The 18,782-nt window shown below is 42.0% G+C and overlaps 3 protein-coding genes across 3 annotated transcripts; 1 reads left to right on the top strand and 2 right to left on the bottom strand.

Annotated features, from left to right (window-relative positions):
* Positions 1-356: 356 nt before the first annotated feature.
* Positions 357-7,322, bottom strand: LOC133017957 (gastrula zinc finger protein XlCGF57.1-like). Its single transcript, XM_061084227.1, has 2 exons — positions 7,049-7,322; positions 357-3,003 (listed from the first exon to the last, which is right to left on the bottom strand). Exons 1-2 carry the CDS (start codon positions 7,212-7,214, stop codon positions 1,487-1,489), a joined length of 1,683 nt encoding a protein of 560 aa, XP_060940210.1. The 5' UTR covers positions 7,215-7,322; the 3' UTR covers positions 357-1,486.
* Positions 7,323-9,078: 1,756 nt separating this feature from the next.
* On the top strand, positions 9,079-10,214 carry LOC133018002 (transmembrane protein 14C-like). The gene is made up of 4 exons (XM_061084287.1): positions 9,079-9,235; positions 9,485-9,586; positions 9,669-9,756; positions 10,032-10,214. Exons 1-4 carry the CDS (start codon positions 9,160-9,162, stop codon positions 10,087-10,089), a joined length of 324 nt encoding a protein of 107 aa, XP_060940270.1. The 5' UTR covers positions 9,079-9,159; the 3' UTR covers positions 10,090-10,214.
* Positions 9,832-16,820, bottom strand: LOC133018010 (serine/threonine-protein kinase MAK-like). The gene is made up of 14 exons (XM_061084295.1): positions 16,409-16,820; positions 15,681-15,735; positions 15,441-15,562; positions 15,203-15,282; positions 14,423-14,555; positions 13,365-13,536; positions 13,105-13,272; positions 12,688-12,996; positions 12,303-12,496; positions 12,103-12,224; positions 11,842-11,934; positions 11,547-11,621; positions 10,763-10,843; positions 9,832-10,693 (listed from the first exon to the last, which is right to left on the bottom strand). Exons 1-14 carry the CDS (start codon positions 16,579-16,581, stop codon positions 10,533-10,535), a joined length of 1,938 nt encoding a protein of 645 aa, XP_060940278.1. The 5' UTR covers positions 16,582-16,820; the 3' UTR covers positions 9,832-10,532.
* Between the last annotated feature and the right edge of the window lie 1,962 nt (positions 16,821-18,782).

An 18,782-nucleotide genomic window follows, 5' to 3' on the forward strand; every position in this document is an offset into this window, starting at 1 on the left:
AGGTTGCCGACCCCTGCTATAGACCTATAGGAGGGATATCTAATGGACAACCCAAGTACTGAAAGCTAGACTAGTACAAAGTTGTAGACACAACACAGGGGGTCCCTGGACCTGAGAAGGGAAGATAAGGAGTTTAATGTGGCTATTTAATGTGACTAAAACTAGACTAAAATGTAATTAGTTTTCGTCGACTACAACTAGACTAAAATGTTCTGAGTTTTCGTCGACGAAAACTAGACTTAAACTAAGAAGGATAAAAATGACTAAATGTGACTAAAACTAATATGCATTTTCGTCTAAAGACTAAGACTAAGACTAAATCAAAAATAGTAGCCAAAATTAACACTGAGGTACTTGTACCAGGGCTTACATCAGATCAACTTCAAATTGGATTGGAAACAACAATTAAACATTCAAATTACAATTTCTACAATTTCAAGGACTGCAGAGCTTTTCTAGGACTGCACTTTTTATTAGACTTTTATTCTTGGAAACACATTCAATACATAAAGGAGAACACACACTGTCATTGAATCTCACGAACCAAGAAACCATTGTTTTAAAACAAACATATTTAATCATATGAACTAGTTAGGAACACACATTCATACGGTTCAAGAAACAAACTTTAACCCTAAAATGACATGAAAAATAGATAAATTATGTAGAAATCAATGGAAACAAGATATTTAAACACAAATCTTTCGTGTTATTCAATGAGTTATATTTTCTGGGGACATAAAACTGTTAATAGTCTACTTAAAACAGTGAACTATGAATATGTATAATATGACTATCTGCTGATATATCCTAATAAATCTTTTGTTTCCAAAGTTGCAACTAAATCACTTCTCTCCTTTATTAATCCTCACGTGTCTCGTACCATAGGACTGAATCTTAAAAGGGGAAATATTATGAAAATTCCACTTTTATAGTGCTTCTACACGTTAATTTGGGTCTCTAGCATGTCTACCGTCTCAAAAACTCTAGAAAAAAAACAACTCCTGCGATTTGTTGTGGTTCCTCTATGTCAAAAACGATACACTAGATGGCGTAGAATGGGATTACGACCAGAACACACGTCATAGTCACGCTTCACGGCTCGGCTCCAACGGCCCGGTCTGCTCGCGGACCCGCCGGTCAGCTCGCGAGCCCGTCTCTCCCAGAGCCAGGCTTTGGCCCACCTGACTCTGGTTCAAAACGATATGGTTGCAAGATTGTATCGTCGTCTCCAGTAGCCATATTTCTACAGAGGTAATGGATAGCTAAAAATCTGGGCGCTTGTTTCTCGTGAAGGAGGGAGGAGGGAGGAGGCACTCAAAAACAGGTCAATCTGAGGAAAGCTGTTTTAGACCGGGTAAAAAGGGTTCTGTTTTAAGTGATCCTTGTGGTATTTTGACCAAAATATGTTACAGACATTTCATAAAGACCCCAATGAACCATATCAACTGTTGTACAATGGGCATAATATGTCTCCTTTAACTCTTTAACCACACTCAGAGGAACTAAACTGTTTCTCTCTTGTATGAATCCTCACATGTCTATTTAGATCGCTCCTTCGCTTAAATCTTTTACCACACTCAGAGCAACTAAACGGTTTCTCACCTGTATGAATCCTCATATGTGTATTTAGACTGCTCCTTCGCTTAAATCTTTTACCACACTCAGAGCAACTAAACGGTCTGTCACCTGTATGAATCCTCATATGTGCATTTAGATTTGACCTGTGGATAAATCTTTTACCACACTCAGCGCAACTAAACGGTTTCTCTCCTGTATGAATCTTCATATGTTTTTTTAGATCATCCCTTTTGGTAAATCCTTTACCACACTCAGAGCAACTAAGCGGTTTCTCTCCTGTATGAATCCTCACATGTTTATTTAGATGTGACCTTTGGTTAAATGTTTTACCACACTCAGCACAACTAAATAGTTTTTCTCCTGTATGAATCTTCATATGTCTATTTAGACTGCTCCTTTGGTTAAATCTTTTACCACACTCAGAGCAACTAAGCGGTTTCTCTCCTGTATGAATCCTCATATGTATATTTAGATGTGATCTGTGGTTAAATGTTTTACCACACTCAGAGCAACTAAACGGTCTCTCACCTGTATGAATCCTCATATGTGCATTAAGATGTGACCTGTGGTTACATCTTTTACCACACTCAGCGCAACTAAACGGTTTCTCACCTGTATGAATCCTCATATGTGCATTTAGATTTGACCTGTGGATAAATCTTTTACCACACTCAGCGCAACTAAACGGTTTCTCTCCTGTATGAATCTTCATATGTGATTCTAAACTGCCCCTTTCGGAACATTTTTTACCACACTCAGAGCAACTAAACGGTTTCTCTCCTGTATGAATCCTCATATGTCTTTTTAGACCACCTCTTTCGGTAAATCTTTTACCACACTCAGAGCAACTAAGCGGTTTCTCTCCTGTATGAATCCTCTTATGTCTATTTAGACTGCACCTATGGTTAAATCTTTTACCACACTCAGAGCAACTAAACTTTTTTTTTTCTGTCTTACATCCCATATCATTTAGATGCTGTTTGTTATTTCTTGTATTTAAACCAGCCTGAGTTTCCCTGGTCTCCATCCAATCATCCTCACTGACTTCAGTCTCAGAAGAGTCTTCAGTCTTGTCCTCAGGACCTGGTTGTAAACTTCCATCAGGACCTGAGTCCCTGGCTGGTTCTGGTCCTCGAGAGTCTGCTCTGTTCTCCTTCGTCTCACTCGGATGAAGCTTTGATGATTTAAGTTTCTCTTCATCTTCTTCACTCTTCACAGCGACAGGAGTCAATGTGAATTTGATATCAGCCTCCTCCAGTCCGTGAAGCTGCTGTCCATCCTGATTGGTCCACGGTTCCTCCTGTTCCTCTTTAATGTTGGGGTGCTCTGGGTCCTCTTGGTCCACAAGGAGGCTCCACTGCTGCTCCTCAGAGGGAACCTCTTCTTTAATCACCATCAGTTGCTGGACGTCTGCAGGATACACTGAAATACAAACACACGTTTATCATTTCAGAGTTTCCTGAAGTGTTTTGAAAAACTTGTGTTGTGTGGTTTAATGTCGACAGTTGTGATTTTTGAATGATCACATTCAGGAAGTAGAGATGTTGAGGTCGTTTACAGTTGGTGTAACGACGCAGCTCGAAAAGGAAGCAGCATAAAACGAGTTTCTGGTAAAACAGTTTTTCATACACAGCAGCAGGTTTTCTGCTCAGACTCGTTCACAACAGCATCAAATCCTCCTCATTATTCAGGTGAGAGTTGGAGCAGCCGGGTGCAGCAGACAGAGACAGGAAGTGGCGTATTAACTCCGCTGCTCGAGCTGATGCTAGCTAACTTTAGCCTGTGAGCGGTTCCTCCTCGATTACGGAGATAAATTATAATCACGTTTATTTCGGACAATATTGAAATCACGATAATTCAAACGATTATTTTTGAGTTTGAAAACATGATGCATTTATTCAGTATTTCTCTCCAAATAACACTTTGTAAACGAGAACTTTGAAATTTCTTATCATTATTAAATGTCCCCATCTGCCCCCCCACTACAAGCACACAAGCAGGCGGGTGCCTGCTGGAGAATGGCGCTGCGCGGCGCGACCGCTACATTGTGTGGTTCTGCTCCACGTCGGATTCTTTGAATCCGAAGTGTTCCCATACGAGAGAAGTGTTTCGACCCTTTTTGTCGATCAGACGGGACTGCCCTCCCTCAGCCATTTTCCACCCGCGCTGTTTTTTAAATACCGCCGGTCACCACACACACAACTCGCCTCCTTCACTTTACAGTTGCTTGAGAGTGAGTGCCAGTCAGCTGGGCTGCTTTGAATGCTTTGGGGGAAGGACAGAATTGCGCATGCAATTCCAGAAAATCGTTTCAACTCGATTATATTAGTTTGGAGATTGTTTGACCCAAAAATCGTAATCGCGAATAAAATTCGATTAATTGCACAGCCCTACACTAAGTCTCTCTTTATTATTGTCAACATGGATATTAACGTCACCAACAATAATAATGTTATGTTTTTAGGACTAGGGATGTCACGATACCTTTCGATGCTAAAATAACAAAACACAGACGATGCCCATGTTTTTGAAGCACCGTAAGCATCGTGAGCGCCGATGCCAGCTGATAGCATCGGTGCTGCGCCTCTTGTGGAACTGATTGGGGCAGTATGCTTGGTTAGAAGGAGAGAGAGAAAGAGAGCATGTATCTTGCAAGTAGGGATGGGCATTATTAATCGACGATTGATTAATTGATCATTTAGAATTATTTTTTCATCGATAAAACTATTGCATGTTCGCTATTTGGCAGGAAGCCGGAATATCCGAGTTGCCCTGAATGCAGCACAGTGATGTTGTCAGCTGGAGGAAGCAGCCCGGATCTAGCCTCCGCTGCTCGGCTTCATGTCCGCACACGGACCATCAGTCCACGGGGAAGGGAACCCGGACAGACCCAGGTCTGGGTGAGGGGTTCCGGGAGTGTGGGCGTGACAACAACGGGACTGAGAGGTCGAGAACCGTCAAATTGAGCTAGCTCTCAGCGGGGCTTAAGAGTACGGCAGCGCATATTTTCAAGTGTAACCATTGAACGGATCCCGTTAAACTGCCACAAGAGTTGTTCATCTTGTAATAAAGATCTCAATGAGGTTTTGTTTTTTTTACCGTGGTATCGAAATTGGGATCGAGAATCGTGTTATTTTACGTATTGGCACAGACTACTGAATTTTTGGTATCGTGACACCCCTATTCAGGACTAGGTTTGATAAAAACTCATGGAATTCCGTTAAAAATTCAGTATAAGCCCCAGGAGCACGGTAAACTACAGCAATATGATTGGCTGTTGGTGTTTCTTGGATTGGTGTGGAAGAATAAGAACAAGATATTCAAATGAATTGTAGTTGAGATCAGGTTTAGGATTAATTGATAGCAATAAATCTGTGTTGTAATCTGAGACTAGTTCATTAACTATAATAGCCTTTTATGAAAGTGATCTAATGTTTAAAAGACCTTTAAAAGTCTTAGTTTCCTGCGTTGTTGCAGAGGTTGTGTAAATTTGTATTAGATTTTTGTGTGGAGTTCTCGCTCGGTTATTGTTTAATTTAAATAATTTAATCTGACGGTGGACAGACACGCTCTCTAGTTCCACCCAGCAGCTTCAGTTTGGATTCGATGCCCCGGTGTTCCAGTTTAACTGGCGGCCAGATCAACTGGCGATTTGTCTACCTTTTTCCAGATGTTGATGGTGGGTTGCAGTGCTGGTCGCAGATTTGTCATTTTCACAAAGCGCACGTATGTGAAGTTCGGTGATCTACTGAAGGTCTCGCTGAAATAAAAATCCTACAAAAACTATTTATCACTATTATAATTTGCCAGAGTTGTAACGATTACACTGGGAACTGTATTTACTCCTTCGACTGACACAGCACCAATAAAGCCCGTTGCCATCTGACAGAAGAGAAGAAATACACAACACGTTGTCCAACAATGAAGACGCTAAGTTCCTTTTCCAGATTTGCCTCGTTACACATGTGTTTTAAAATCACGTCTGCTGACTTTAACCAGCAGCGACAGGAGGACACGTGAAGCTTCACCCGTCCATTCGAAGCACGTTCACCAACTTTACTCATAATAACACCGCTGGAGCTTCCGCCTTGTTGTTGTGAGGCGATGCTTACATCTGACACTTGTTCTGTGTGTGCGAGTTGTAATGATCACCAGCGTCAAACACAAGCACTTGGCGTGGAGCTGGTCACGCGTGTGTGTTCTTCAGAACTCCCTGTGTCTCCCATGAAGAGGAGCATCAGATTGTGAAGCCTGGTATTAAGTATTTATGCGTTTTGTCTGTGTTGGGACTATCACCAGATGATCTGGGCGTTACCTTAAAGCAAATCTGTTGTTATACAGCTGACAAAGCAAGGAACGATACATTTATCTATTGCGCGATGGAAATTTCAGCGGCTCCGTGGCGTAACGAGAACGTCATCAGGCCAGAAGTTATTAGTGCTTCGGCTCGCTGTTTCGAGTCCCGGTCAAGATTTTTGTACTATTTTCTTTTTTTTTTTAACCATTTAATTTATATTGAAGTATCAACGTGATGCTGACACGGACACATGAACTCGGGAAGGGTTTCTGTAGGATTTTTATTTCAGCGAGACCTTCAGTAGATCACTGAACTTCACACACATGCGCTTTGTGAAAATGACGAATCTGCGACCAGCTCTGCAACCCACCATCAACATCTGGAAAAAGGTAAACAAATCGCCAGTTGATCTGGCCGCCAGTTAAACTGGAACACCGGCTCTGGTCCCTGGGATGCAGCTGACTGTGGTCGCTGGAGAATCTGTTTGAACCGTGAGCTGGTGGCTCTTTAATCGTGGGCTCTTTAAGGGTAGCACTGTGCCCCCTCCGGACCGTCACCCAGCCGCCCTGGGCTCCCGGCTGCACGGGGCAGGTCGAGGTACTGCTAACTGAGGCTAAGCTACGTGCTAAGCTAGGTAGCTCCGCGGCGGCTAAGCTAACTACAGCTAACGGAGCTTCTAAGCTGCGGAGCCGAGCTTCTAAGTCGCTGAGCCTCTCCTCCATCGCTACCAACACACTGCATTTATTACATGTAGCACTACTGTTAATGGAGGCGGAGGAGTCAGTAAACATGAGACACTCGGAGCAAGAGAGAGAGAGAGAAGCCATCGCTGCTGTCTCAGCCTGTTAGACTACGAGGCTGAGCTCACACAGAACACAGAGTCACTGAGCACCAGAGAGGAGGGGCTGGGATGTGTGGCTGTTTAACTACAGACCGGTGATTGTAGCCGGAGTGATGCAGAGAAACAGCTGTTAGCAGAGGAGCTAGTTCAGAGAGCGACCAGCGGCAGCGAAAAACAGGAAATGACGCAGCACGCTTACCGTCATGACGTAATCATAACATTTACTCGTACCAGTAGAAGCTTATCAAATGAATATGAGCAGAATTGAGTTCAGCCTGTTGGTCCAGCCCTCCACAACATGAATCCCCCCCCCTGCTCCCGGGACTGACCTGCTCTGTGCAGCCGGACTTCGGGCTGCATCACGGCATCGAGCAGCCTCCTCTGGCGGCAGATCTCCAGCTCGGTCCGCTCCACTCGCTCCTCGGACTCTAACAAGGTTTCCTCAAGCCCCGCGAGGATCTGCTCTCCCGCCGCCGCGAGCCGCTCGGTGAGCATCGCTCTCAGCTCCGGGACTCGAGCCTTTCCTCCTCCTTCCTCCACCTGCAGCAGGAAGTCTTCAGCGGCAGCGCGGATCCGCTCATGTACCAACACCCGCAGCAGCTGCATGGCGGCCATGTTGCTCCTCTCTGAGTCTCTGAGGGGACAAAGACCATAGATTTATATATAAAGACTAGATGTCTCGTTCAACGGAGCCGTACGGCCGCACATGGCGGCCATCTTGCTAGGGGGCATCGCGCTCACCCATAACATTGTGTTGGTAGTGGTAAATAACCACAACTTGCTCAATTTTCAACCGATTTTTAAACGATCTTGTTTGTTATAAACGTCAGAGATGTAGTTATGACACTGAATACATTATTCAATTTTTTTAGAAATGGGTGAGCGAGCTGCCCCCTAGCAAGATGGCCGCAATGTGTGGACGTTCGTCTCCGTTGGCCAGCAATGCAGACGAGACATCTAGTTTTTATATATATCTATGACAAAGACAGCCAGCGACAGGAAACAGAGACTCGAAGAGGAAACGACAGTACTAATACTGCACAGTAGAAATACTCTGTTATATGTACTTGTTAAACAAGTACTACAGTATAAGCAACAAAAGTAAACTTAAGCAATGGTGGAAGAAGAATTCGGATCATTCACTGAGGTAAAAGTAACAAGACAGTAAAGTAATATTCCATTACCAGTGAAAGTACAAAGACAGTGAAGTAGAAATACTCAATAATTAAATTAAACAAACTCCGACAGTAAACCCCAAAAAAAAAACAATTTCTAGGACTGAAAAGCAGCACTGAACAGCCCGAGCACATGCATTTTGAAGCGTTGCATGAGTTTTGCACATGCCACTCACTTCACTAAACGCTTCACTTCCTGTGTCCGTCACGTGATGTCGATCCTTGCCTGCTAATTGCTCATTAGATTAAATGTGTTTGTTTTGAATCAATGCCCTATGATCTATGTTTTTTTATACAGATCTGTGATCTACTGGGTCCAGTATCACACAGATTGACAGACAGAACCAAACCTTCCCAGTACAAGAACAAGCATATACAAATAACTATCTTACATGTTATAGATTGGGGACATCACTGCTGTCTCTGAATTAAACAATCCTGCTGCTTGACATTTACCGTCATTCATGTCAACGAGGGCTCCTCCGTCATCGCTGCTTCACTGTCCGTGTGTGTGAGTGTAATTGCCCAGATCCAACTTCACGTCAAACGTACCAAACATGTCTGACTGTGAGAAGCTGATTAATTTGTCTCATGATGAGACAACTCAACTGTAGTTTGTCAGTTTCATCACTTTCTAATTTTCTGCAAATTTTTGTAAGAATTTTATCATGTTAAAGCCCTCAAAAAGCCAATTCATTCTGAAAAAAAATGAAATAAAATCCTTACAATTACAATAGTGCCTCCCATTGTCTCCTACTGTACGGTTCTCGGGTCCTAATAAATAATCAGGGTTTGGATTATTGATAAAGAGCAGGAGAAATAAATAAAGAGTGAACATTTGTTTCACACTATTTAATCTATTTTCCCTTATTGGTGTTTATCGTTGTTCAATTTCCCCCAGTCTTTACAAGAAAGAGGAAAAAGTAAAAGACAAATTAATGTGTTATCAGTTGATAAAGACTAAGTTCTTTCTTGTTCTTATATTGATCAAGCTAAAGATTAAAAATGGTTTGAGTCTGTGCATCTCCAAATAACAAATGAGTTGAATGAAGAATATGACATTTTGATCATCTGAACCAATATTTTTTGTGTGTCTATGTGTTTTATGTAAAACTTTCCATGGCTCAATGTCATAGCATACTTTTATTTTGAAATTCTTCCGCATGACTCCGGAAGACGTCCGGAAGAAGCTGTCGAACCAGATCTGATTCTTCTTCCAGGTCTAGATCTGATTCAAGTTGTGATTCTGGTCCTATTTTGTGGTCATGGCTCTGGACTGGATTGAGTTCAGTTATGCTGTTCTGGTGTCAGTGGGAGGAGTCGTTGGTTTTGTGAAAGCAGGTAAGAGAGACACACTGAGAGTTACATGAATAACTTCACCTCAAATAACTTGTATTCACAAACTGAACATAGTAACATGGAGGTGGGATATTTAGCAGAGCAGCTAAATTATAGATCGGTGTTCCTAATAAACTGGCCACTGTGTGTTCAATGTAGAAAATCCGATTCCAACGTAAAAGGTTCTCATAAAAAGGGAGTGAATCGATTCATTTCAAAATAAAAGCTGGCCTGGTTGTGTGTGCTCCTCAGGCAGCGTCCCCTCCCTGGCTGCCGGGCTCCTGTTCGGTCTGTTGGCCGCGGTCGGTGCTTATCAGACATCTCAGAATCCGAGGAATGTGTGGCTGTCGCTGGGTGAGTTTGTGTAGTTTGTTGATCTGTGTCAGTGCGAGTTCACGATCACTAACACGCGTCTCCCTCTGCTGATAAAACACAGGCACCTCCGGAACTCTCACTGTGGTGATGGGCCTGAGATTCATCAACTCCGGGAAGTTCATGCCAGCGGGTTTAATGACTCTATTCAGGTGAAACACAGTCATTACACATAATGATGATTGGTAATTAACTACATTCACAACATGAAGATCAAAGACTTCTGCTTTAAAGGACTTGAACCAACAACGCCTCCTTGCAGTTTATTATAATCTGGTACAAACATTTACTTGGACGTTGACCTCGAGAATTTCCGTGACACATTGACCTCATGAGTCTGGAACTGCTCTGGTTGCTGGAGACACACAACCACGAGGCGTTCATTCCAACTCGACCCTGATTTAAATGTTGTCATCTCTTTTTTCAGCGGACTGATGCTGGTGAGGATCATAACTGGGATGTTGACAAGGCCACACGAATCCTGAGAAATACTTAAATATATATTTTCTGTGTACAAAAAACATACATTCCCTCTGTGCAGTCGTCTGTGAGAAGAATTTAAGTTTAAACATAATTTTTCTGGAATAAATCATTTTTCTACAACAACTTTTACCATTTCAACGTCTTATCTATTTTTGAAAATACACAACAATATAATACAAGTTTTTCTGCTTATCAGGATTATCCATGCTCCTTTGTACATAAACATCACAGCTTATTGTGTTTACACCTGTTTGTGTACTTTAATAAGAAAATATACTGTATATCTGCACTTTTGCATTGAATTAAAACACATTTGCTCACTAAAAAAATAACTTTGTCAATTATTTAAAGAAATAGAGATATTCTAACATTCATTCACTTGTAAAGCACTGAATGATATTTAATAAAATGGCATAATGTCTGTATGGTGAGAGTGCGGTGGGAGTCACTGGTGCCACCGGTGGCCTCCATACTTGGCGGCCCAGTCGACTCGTCCGTGCACCGGCTGGATGTTTGGGCCCCGGGAGAAGTTTGTCTTCACTGTGGAGCCGCTGCTGGATCCGGAGATCTGAGGATTCACAGATCTGCTCCTCCACTGTTCATACTCTGAAAGGAAAAGTGTTGTTTAGACGTGAAGCTGCTTCTCTTATGATCATAATGCAGATTTTTCTTTACCTTCATTTGACAGAGACAGTTTATTTGAGGAGATCTTGTTCTTACACGTTTTGGTTTTGTAATCAGTTGAGGAGACATCGACTAAATTCACAAAGAAAAAATAGAGAAAAGGTGAATTCAACGAAAATCACTTCAGGTTTCCAAAAGGCATCAGACCAGGTTGATTGAAAACAGACACTGGTTTCTTTCCACCTCCAGGGGGCGCTTTTTCCATAGTAAGTAGAGAGAGCCTAAATGTTTTGAAAACAAACATATGACAATGATTCCAGACCAGAGATGAACCGGAGACGTTATGGTTACGTGGTCGAGTCGTCTGATTGATACCAAACCATCTAATCCTTCACTGATAGAGTCCTCAACTTCTGCCTGGTAGTTTTCAAAATACAACGTAGAGACATTTGGCACATATAGGACATTTCTAGTGGAAGAACTATTAGTATTCAGAAGAAGTTTTCCCATAATAAGACAAGTGTTCTACGTTGTGTTCTATGCTTTATAAGAAAATGCAATGAGGGACAAAAACACTTAAACCCAGCAAACAGACTAATATTGATCACTTCTCTAAAACATAAATATTGTTCAATCAATAGTGATGAATCACCTTTAATAAGCTGATTTAGTGTTTTTCTGTAAAATCTTAATTTTGCAAAGTTAATGTGCCAGATTAAAACAGTAAGAAAGATATAACTACCGTAAGTAAAATTCAAGTACTCCTAAAGTTCTTGGGTAACTTAGCTGTTTTCTACCACTGCCTCTTGCATTAGCATGTGAATTTGTGTGATACCTTTGGAAAGATCCACTTCCTCCAGGCTCTTTTCCTTCATAAGCTGCTTAGCTGATAGTTTGGGAAGAGCAGCATCTAAAATCACATCACAGCAGAGAGAGAGAAGAGGAGAAGAGATGAACTCCGACCTCCACTGAGCAGAAGAGACATTTCCCTCTGAAGGTTTTAATGTGGCAAATGAATACAAAACATTGGGAAGCATTTCTTTTTAACCTTTACCAGGTGAGTCCAAAACACCTAAACAAACTCCCAACTAAAACTATAAATGCACTTCATAGATTAGAAGTTTTCATACCTTTATGAAGAGGGAGTTCCAGGCCCAGTCCTCTGGTTAAACACGAGTTGTCCCACAGGTTTCTGCCTGCGGAGTTCCTTTTTGGAATAATGCCTGAAAAAGTGAAGTCAGAATAATCCCGCTGTGCCTAATCCCACACTTAAACAGCCGGTATCGTCTTTAGATTCAGTTCTGATGTGAAAAGTATGAAGTTATAAAGCTGTTTGTAAATTGTTTGCATTTGGAAAAAGTCTCGGTGCAGAGGATTCTTTGATTTCTCACCTGGCAGGTACCTGGACTGGCGGAGGTAGTGCTGCTTGGCAGACGAGGAGGTGGAGTCCGTTCTCTTCAGCCCGATGCCGCTCGGTAACTTTGCTACCATGTTGGTCTTTGTCTCTGGAAATCTAGAAAAGAAAAAAGGTATTATCCTATTTTGCCAAAAGTAATGATGACGACAACCTCTCATTAAAAAGATCTCTCACCGACAGCCGTGTCCATCGAGGATCCTGTCCTTCAGAGAGCTTATGGAGGGTTTTTTGGAAATGGAAACTCCAGCGTCTGTGTCGTCTCCGTCGTCCCAGCTATCGACTGACTTGAACGATGTTTGACCCCAGTGTCTGCGTCCGGTCCTGACTCCAGACACGCTGTTCTCAGCTCCAGCAGCCGGCCCTCGCTGCTGTAGAGGATTTGTGTACAACCAAAGTTGTAAAGTCAAAATCTGTGACAATTCTCCTGAGAAAAAAAAGTCTAAAACTAGCTTCACTCTTTCAAGATGTATTTTCATGTCGAGCTTCGATATAAACATATCCGGTGGGAAAACAATTCTAAAAGGCCTGACAAATTCATTTTGAGATTCAGAGACTGTACCTGAGTGTGCCAGCTTCCTGGTTGCTTGTTCTTCACCAGGCTGAGCGGCGGCTGCTGCCCCGCTGTAGGATCTGTGTTGTCCTGAGGAAGAGGGATCTCCTGTAGAGGCCAGTGTAGAGGTCGACTGGAGGTCTGTAGCTCCACCCGGGTCTTCCTCTGCTCGCTGGGCTCCAGGTTCGTCTTACAGAGAGACAGAGGCTTTGGTTCTGTAGCCGTCTGGGTAATCTTCGTCCGGGCCTTGTGCTGCTCTGAGAACTTTAAAGGAGCTCCAAGTGTCTGGCCGACATGGAAGTACGGGTACCGCAGAGCCTGGTGCACAAATGACACAAACCCAAGGAAAAGTTACATCTTTTTAGTTAATGTTCAAGCTCAAAATGGAGATTTTAAAACTAAACCATGTTAAAGCTTTAAATGCACCTGAGCAGCACTTGGTCTTTTCTCTGGATCCCAGCGCAACATGTCTTTCATCAGCGTGATGGCCTCGGCGCTGGCGTTGGGCACCAGGGATCTGAGGTTGGTGGGGATACACTTTGGGAAGCGGAAGTTCATGGAAGAGGCCAGGTTGTAGCCGTCAGGCCAGTCCGACTGTGGAGAGGAGGAACGGGAAGAGACAACAGGGTGGAGATCTGTGAGTCTGCGTTCACGTCTCACATATGACTCAGGCTGGGCTGGCTCACCTTCCTCAGCGTTCCCAGCACCTGACAGATCCTGAAGACCTCGTCCACCTCGCTGTTACCGGGGAACAGAGGCCTGAGGGTGTACAGCTCCGCCATGATGCAGCCCACCGCCCAGATGTCGATGGGGGAGCTGTAGGAGCTGGACTTCAGCAGAACCTCTGGGGCTCGATACCTGGAAGAATGGAGGGATGTTTATGGAGCATCTGCAGGGAGTAATTTAACTCTAAGCTTTGTCTAAGTGCAAATGCAAACGTTTTATTTCTCATTTCATAACTGTGTTTTGGTCAGTTAACAACATTTTGAAACAAGGATCTTTAGATTTATTTTATTTTATACATAATAGATACATACATATGTTTTCTATCCCTGCAGACATTCTTATTTTCCCAGGTTTTAATGTCTGTGATCTTTCCGGGTTTTCACAAATTTTAGAATATTGCATAAAAATATAATAGCACTTTGGATACTTTGGATAATCCAGATGTTTTATATAGAACTATTCTACTATAACTGTTCTACTATATAGAACTAAATAACAACATAGGTTTGGTTTTATTTGTAATTTGCTGGATCCAACTTTTACAAATATCAAAATGTTTATACTGACTAACTGAATGCATGAAATAATTTTTTATTCCTGTCATATGAAAGGTGAACAATCCTAAACCAGATATTAAACTGTGTTGTCATCAGGAAGATTAACATTGACATTGTGAGTATTGGAGGTAGCAGATTAATGCTATTATGTGGGATAAATAGAGGAAATCAGCTTAATGAGCCAAAGTAATGACAACATTGATTATCTACTGTCTGTCTGTGTTCCTCTCTGTCCCCTGAGTGGATTTACTGTACTTCTCCCTTGTCAGTATCAATTACGTCTCCCGGTTGTTTAAATCTTTAATCTTCTCGTCTAAGTGATTCTACTGCGAGTCACGGTGAGTCAGAAGTTTGAATCAGGTCAGACATCCACCTCAGCTCAGATTTCATAGGATATATATTATATATTATATTGTATAAAGATTATATGGCTACAAACACAATTTAAAAATCCATCTCACCATCTCGTGGACACATAATCAGTGTAAGGCGGCTGGGAACGGATTTCCCTCGCTAGGCCAAAGTCTGCAATCTTGACCAGCTGTGGGCCCATGCAGAGCAAATTCTCCGGTTTCATATCACGATGGAAATATCCTGAAAAACCCAAGTCAGCCAAATTAAACTTCTACAACCACTGCAACCACTACAATTTATACTGCAACAGGATTCACTACTGATGTGTTTGAGAGTTTTATGAAACACAACTCAAGTTAAAACATCTCTGACAAAATGTGATGATTTAACCAAACACAGACAAGTCAAGTATTTAAGGAAAAGAAAAGAGAAAGGGGGGGGGGGAGTCTCTTACCGTGTTTATGCACAAACGCTAAACCAGACAACACTTGGAACAGAATGTTCCTTATCTCATTTTCTGAAAACATCGTATCTTCCCTGGCAGCCGCAAAGTGGGAAAAGAGAAGAGACGGAAAGAAGGAAAGAGAGGATAAAGAAAATATACACTGTGCAAACACATGTGCCTTACTGAAAAGAGAATAGCATCAACACCCACATGTGCTAAAAACACTGTTGGTTTTTATTCAAACATTCCTTCTTCTCACAGGAGAACTGATGTCTTATCAGCTGTCCGGCTTTTATACAGGTTTTAGGTTTAGTCATGTTGCTTTCTGTTTAGTCCATTCACTCTGTGCATGGAGACCCAGCTGACAGCTTTATAACACAACACCTTAAAGAAGAGAGGTTTTCACACGTCTGGACTGAGAGGCCTCGCTCAAGTCACCTACCATGTTTATGAATTATGGACAGTCCCTGTAATATCTGAAATGTCATGTTTCTGACGACTGACTCAGGGAACAACTTGTTTCTGCAAAAACAAAGACTGACACATTATGACTCAAGCCGACCCGAATAATTCTCACATTCCCGATGCTAATGAAACCCACACGGCAGGATTATATCACCGAAATAACTCACATGACTCAATTAATGTGTAAATGCACAACATGTCCGACGTGTTCTCACCGTTCTTTCATGAGCTGATAGAGGTTTTCTTTCATGTACTCAAAGACAAAGTAGAGGTTGTCGTTCTCTCTGATGACTTCCTTCAGTTTCACCACGTTGGCGTGGTTCAGCTTCTTCAGAGACTGAAAACACAGAAGTATTTATGAAACATGTTAAATTTCATAGAGAAATTAAAAAAGAATTACAAGGAATTATTCCAAAATAAAATGTATCATGTCTATGAATAGTTATGAATCTCACCTTCACTTCTCTCAGATTCAAACACTCGTCCCAGGAATAAAACTTCCTCTTCATCCTTTTGAAAAAATAAAATATCCTTATCATGCTATTTCTAATATTTTGTGTCTTCACTATATGATCTAAACTCTACTAGTAACTTGAACTGGTTTAGAGACTATTTTCTTCAGTTGTCAGTTTTTGAAAGTGTTTGTGTGCTTAAGCTCATATTAATTAAAATATACAATCCATCACAATACAGTGAATATAAGTACAGAATATCATCCTAAATAAACGAACTTTGCAGCCTTGTTTTCATCAAACCTTCCCGACGCTCTAAGAGCAACACAGAGCACTTTCACTCCAGTCACTGTCACCACCGGTATCAGTTTACACTATAACCTTACATTTACAAACAGTGCCTGGTGGAGCCTCGTAAAACAATTCATTATTCATTTCTCGCTGAAGACAGATTCGTGAACAGCTCAACATTACAAATACTTCTTATGGACAAGTGAGTAAAAGAACTTCAAGAACCTGCAAGAGTTGATTTTCAAAATAATTTAAATATTTGGTTCCCTGTAAACGTGATGCAAACAAAGACAAACACCTTGATGTTCTTTTCTTTTCTACATGTGAGGATGCAACATGTCTGAGTCTCCGAGCACCTTGCAGCAGACACTCAGGTTTTAATCAGCTCACCACTGGGACACAAAACATCCCAGTGTGTCTCTGTCGGGGGCCAGACTCGCCTCTTAATTGCCACCAGCTCCCCGGTGTCGTTGCTCTTTCCCAGGAGCACGCTGCCGTACGTGCCGTCCCCCAGCTGCTTCAGTGTGGTGTAGCGGTTCATGGTCCACAGGGAGCCCTGCCTCTCCTGCACCGAGGAGCCTTGACGGTCCCACACAGGCCAACAGTCGGTCATTGTGAGCCCGGCAGCATCCCGCCACAGATGAACCACTTATCTGATCTCTGCTGTGCTCTCCTGCCACTGCAAACTCACTCACAGGCCTTGAAGAACACGAGCATCCATCCTCCGGCCTTTCTCCTCCAGTCTTCCCTCTGCAGAAGATGCTGATGTCTACCTGGCGAGGGAGAGAGTGGAAAGGTGAAGCTGAGACAATCCTGCCTGTTGCACGGTGTCCCACCCGCCCTGAGCTGTAAGCTAAGCCCTCACGGACAGAGGAAGGGCGCTGCTCTGTAGAAGGGGAAGTGGATTAAAGTTGACATGAGCTGAAGAATGTGTGCCAGGAAGCTGACGCAGAGGAGAAGCTGCAGACTGAGTAAGAGAACAGGAGCGTGCAGCAGCATATGGGTTTTCAAACCGAGACTTGTCATGAATTTGATCCATGGACAGAGGGTTTACCTGCTTCTGTCCAACACCGGTCACATAAAAGTGAGACAGTGATGCTGAAAGGTGTTAGAACTATTTAAACGTATCTGTACTCACATGTTTCTGAGCTACACTATCAATTGATACACTAAACTCTTTCTTAATCCAAGCCTGGCTGTTTTATGGTGTTAAAGCTTCCAGTTTAGAACTGTCGAACAAACAATTTATGATTATATCTCTTTAATTGTTACATAGACTTAAATTCTCATTGGGAATGTTAGTAGGTTCATTTCAAGGCAATCTTGTGATACTCTCACTCTTCTATTTCTCATTTTCTGTTTTATTCTCGATGTAACTCTTTTAAATTTCTCTTCAAATGCTTCTTTTTTTATTATCTTATGTTGCTTTTACAATTTGTCATGTTGCCTTTTGTAGTTTATTTGAATTGCATTGTTGAAATGTGCAACACAAAAAAACTTGCCTTGCCTTGTGATCTACGATATAAAATGTAAAATACAGTATTGAAAGACATCCCGTGATATCTTCTTTCTTTTGTTTCAATACTCATTTTGCACTTTATGACTCTTTACAACACAGAACCAGGTTCTCTTGACCAACATATTCTTCTAGCCAAGCTATCAACTCCTTTTCTTTTAACCCACATTTTGCAGCGGACGGGAGAGGAAAGTACACCTTGGCTAGACTTGAAGTAATTAGGTCCAGTGTACTTAGAACTGACGTAAGACTTCGGGTCAGAGGAGGCAAACTATCACAAGTGTAGACACTTAGTGAGAATGACATTGCTTTTTCAAAGGGGGGGACCAGACCGGTGGTTTCATATTTCATTTAAGGGAACAGCTTGAGGTTGTGAGAAATCTTGGGCTTTAACAAACTATCAACGTGACGACTATCAGTCAATGTGGAAAATACTGAAAAATATCGAAAGCAGGATCTGAGATTCCAAAATGTCCTCATAAAGCAGCTTGGTTTGTCAAAGCAGACATATTCAACATATTATCATGGAAAACAAAGAAACCAGTGAATACAGATATTAGAGGTTGAGGTGCAGATGCTTTGCAGCTCTTTTGCAAAGGTCAGAGGTCACACAGTCAGACACTGAAGGGTTAGGGTCAGGTATATTAAATGAGCCAAACGTTCTGAATGTTAGGTTTAAGTTTGCCTCTCGCTCCTTGTGTCCTTTATCAAAATGTTTCTATTCCCCGTATGCATACCTCTAATTATCTATAGTTATTTGTTATTATTAGTTTTCCAGTAGTTGTCATTATGTCATGCTGTTATTTTTGAGAACTATTTTGATGTTCTCACTGTTGTATACATGTTATTTACGGTGCAATGACCTCAGTAGCCAATTTGATGATATAAAAACTATTAATAGTTGTATTTGGACTTTAGAGCCCTGCTGCTTCAATCTGGTTATACAGTGAGGACCTGAGCACGTGACATTAGATGTTTTTACTGTCCTCTCAATAATGATAAGAATGTTGACCAATGTTTACAACAGAAGATTGTAGAGACATTAAACAGATAAGTCTACTAAATGATGAGAGTCTAACATATAATATAAGTAAGAATTAAGAACCGTGGACCTACCACAGGAGATGTACCCGAGCTGTTGATGTTCACAAACAGTGATGCTCTCAGCTCCCTCCGTTGCCAGGGACGGCTTCCTGTCTCCTTGGCAACGCAGAGACTTCCGAAATAAAATGACAACAAATCATAATCTACTTACTACTGGATTATGGATTATGAGTAATGTAAACGGTGTTCAATAC

The sequence above is a fragment of the Limanda limanda genome, chromosome 13 (genome assembly GCF_963576545.1).
Source record: "Limanda limanda chromosome 13, fLimLim1.1, whole genome shotgun sequence".
NCBI lineage: Eukaryota > Metazoa > Chordata > Actinopteri > Pleuronectiformes > Pleuronectidae > Limanda > Limanda limanda.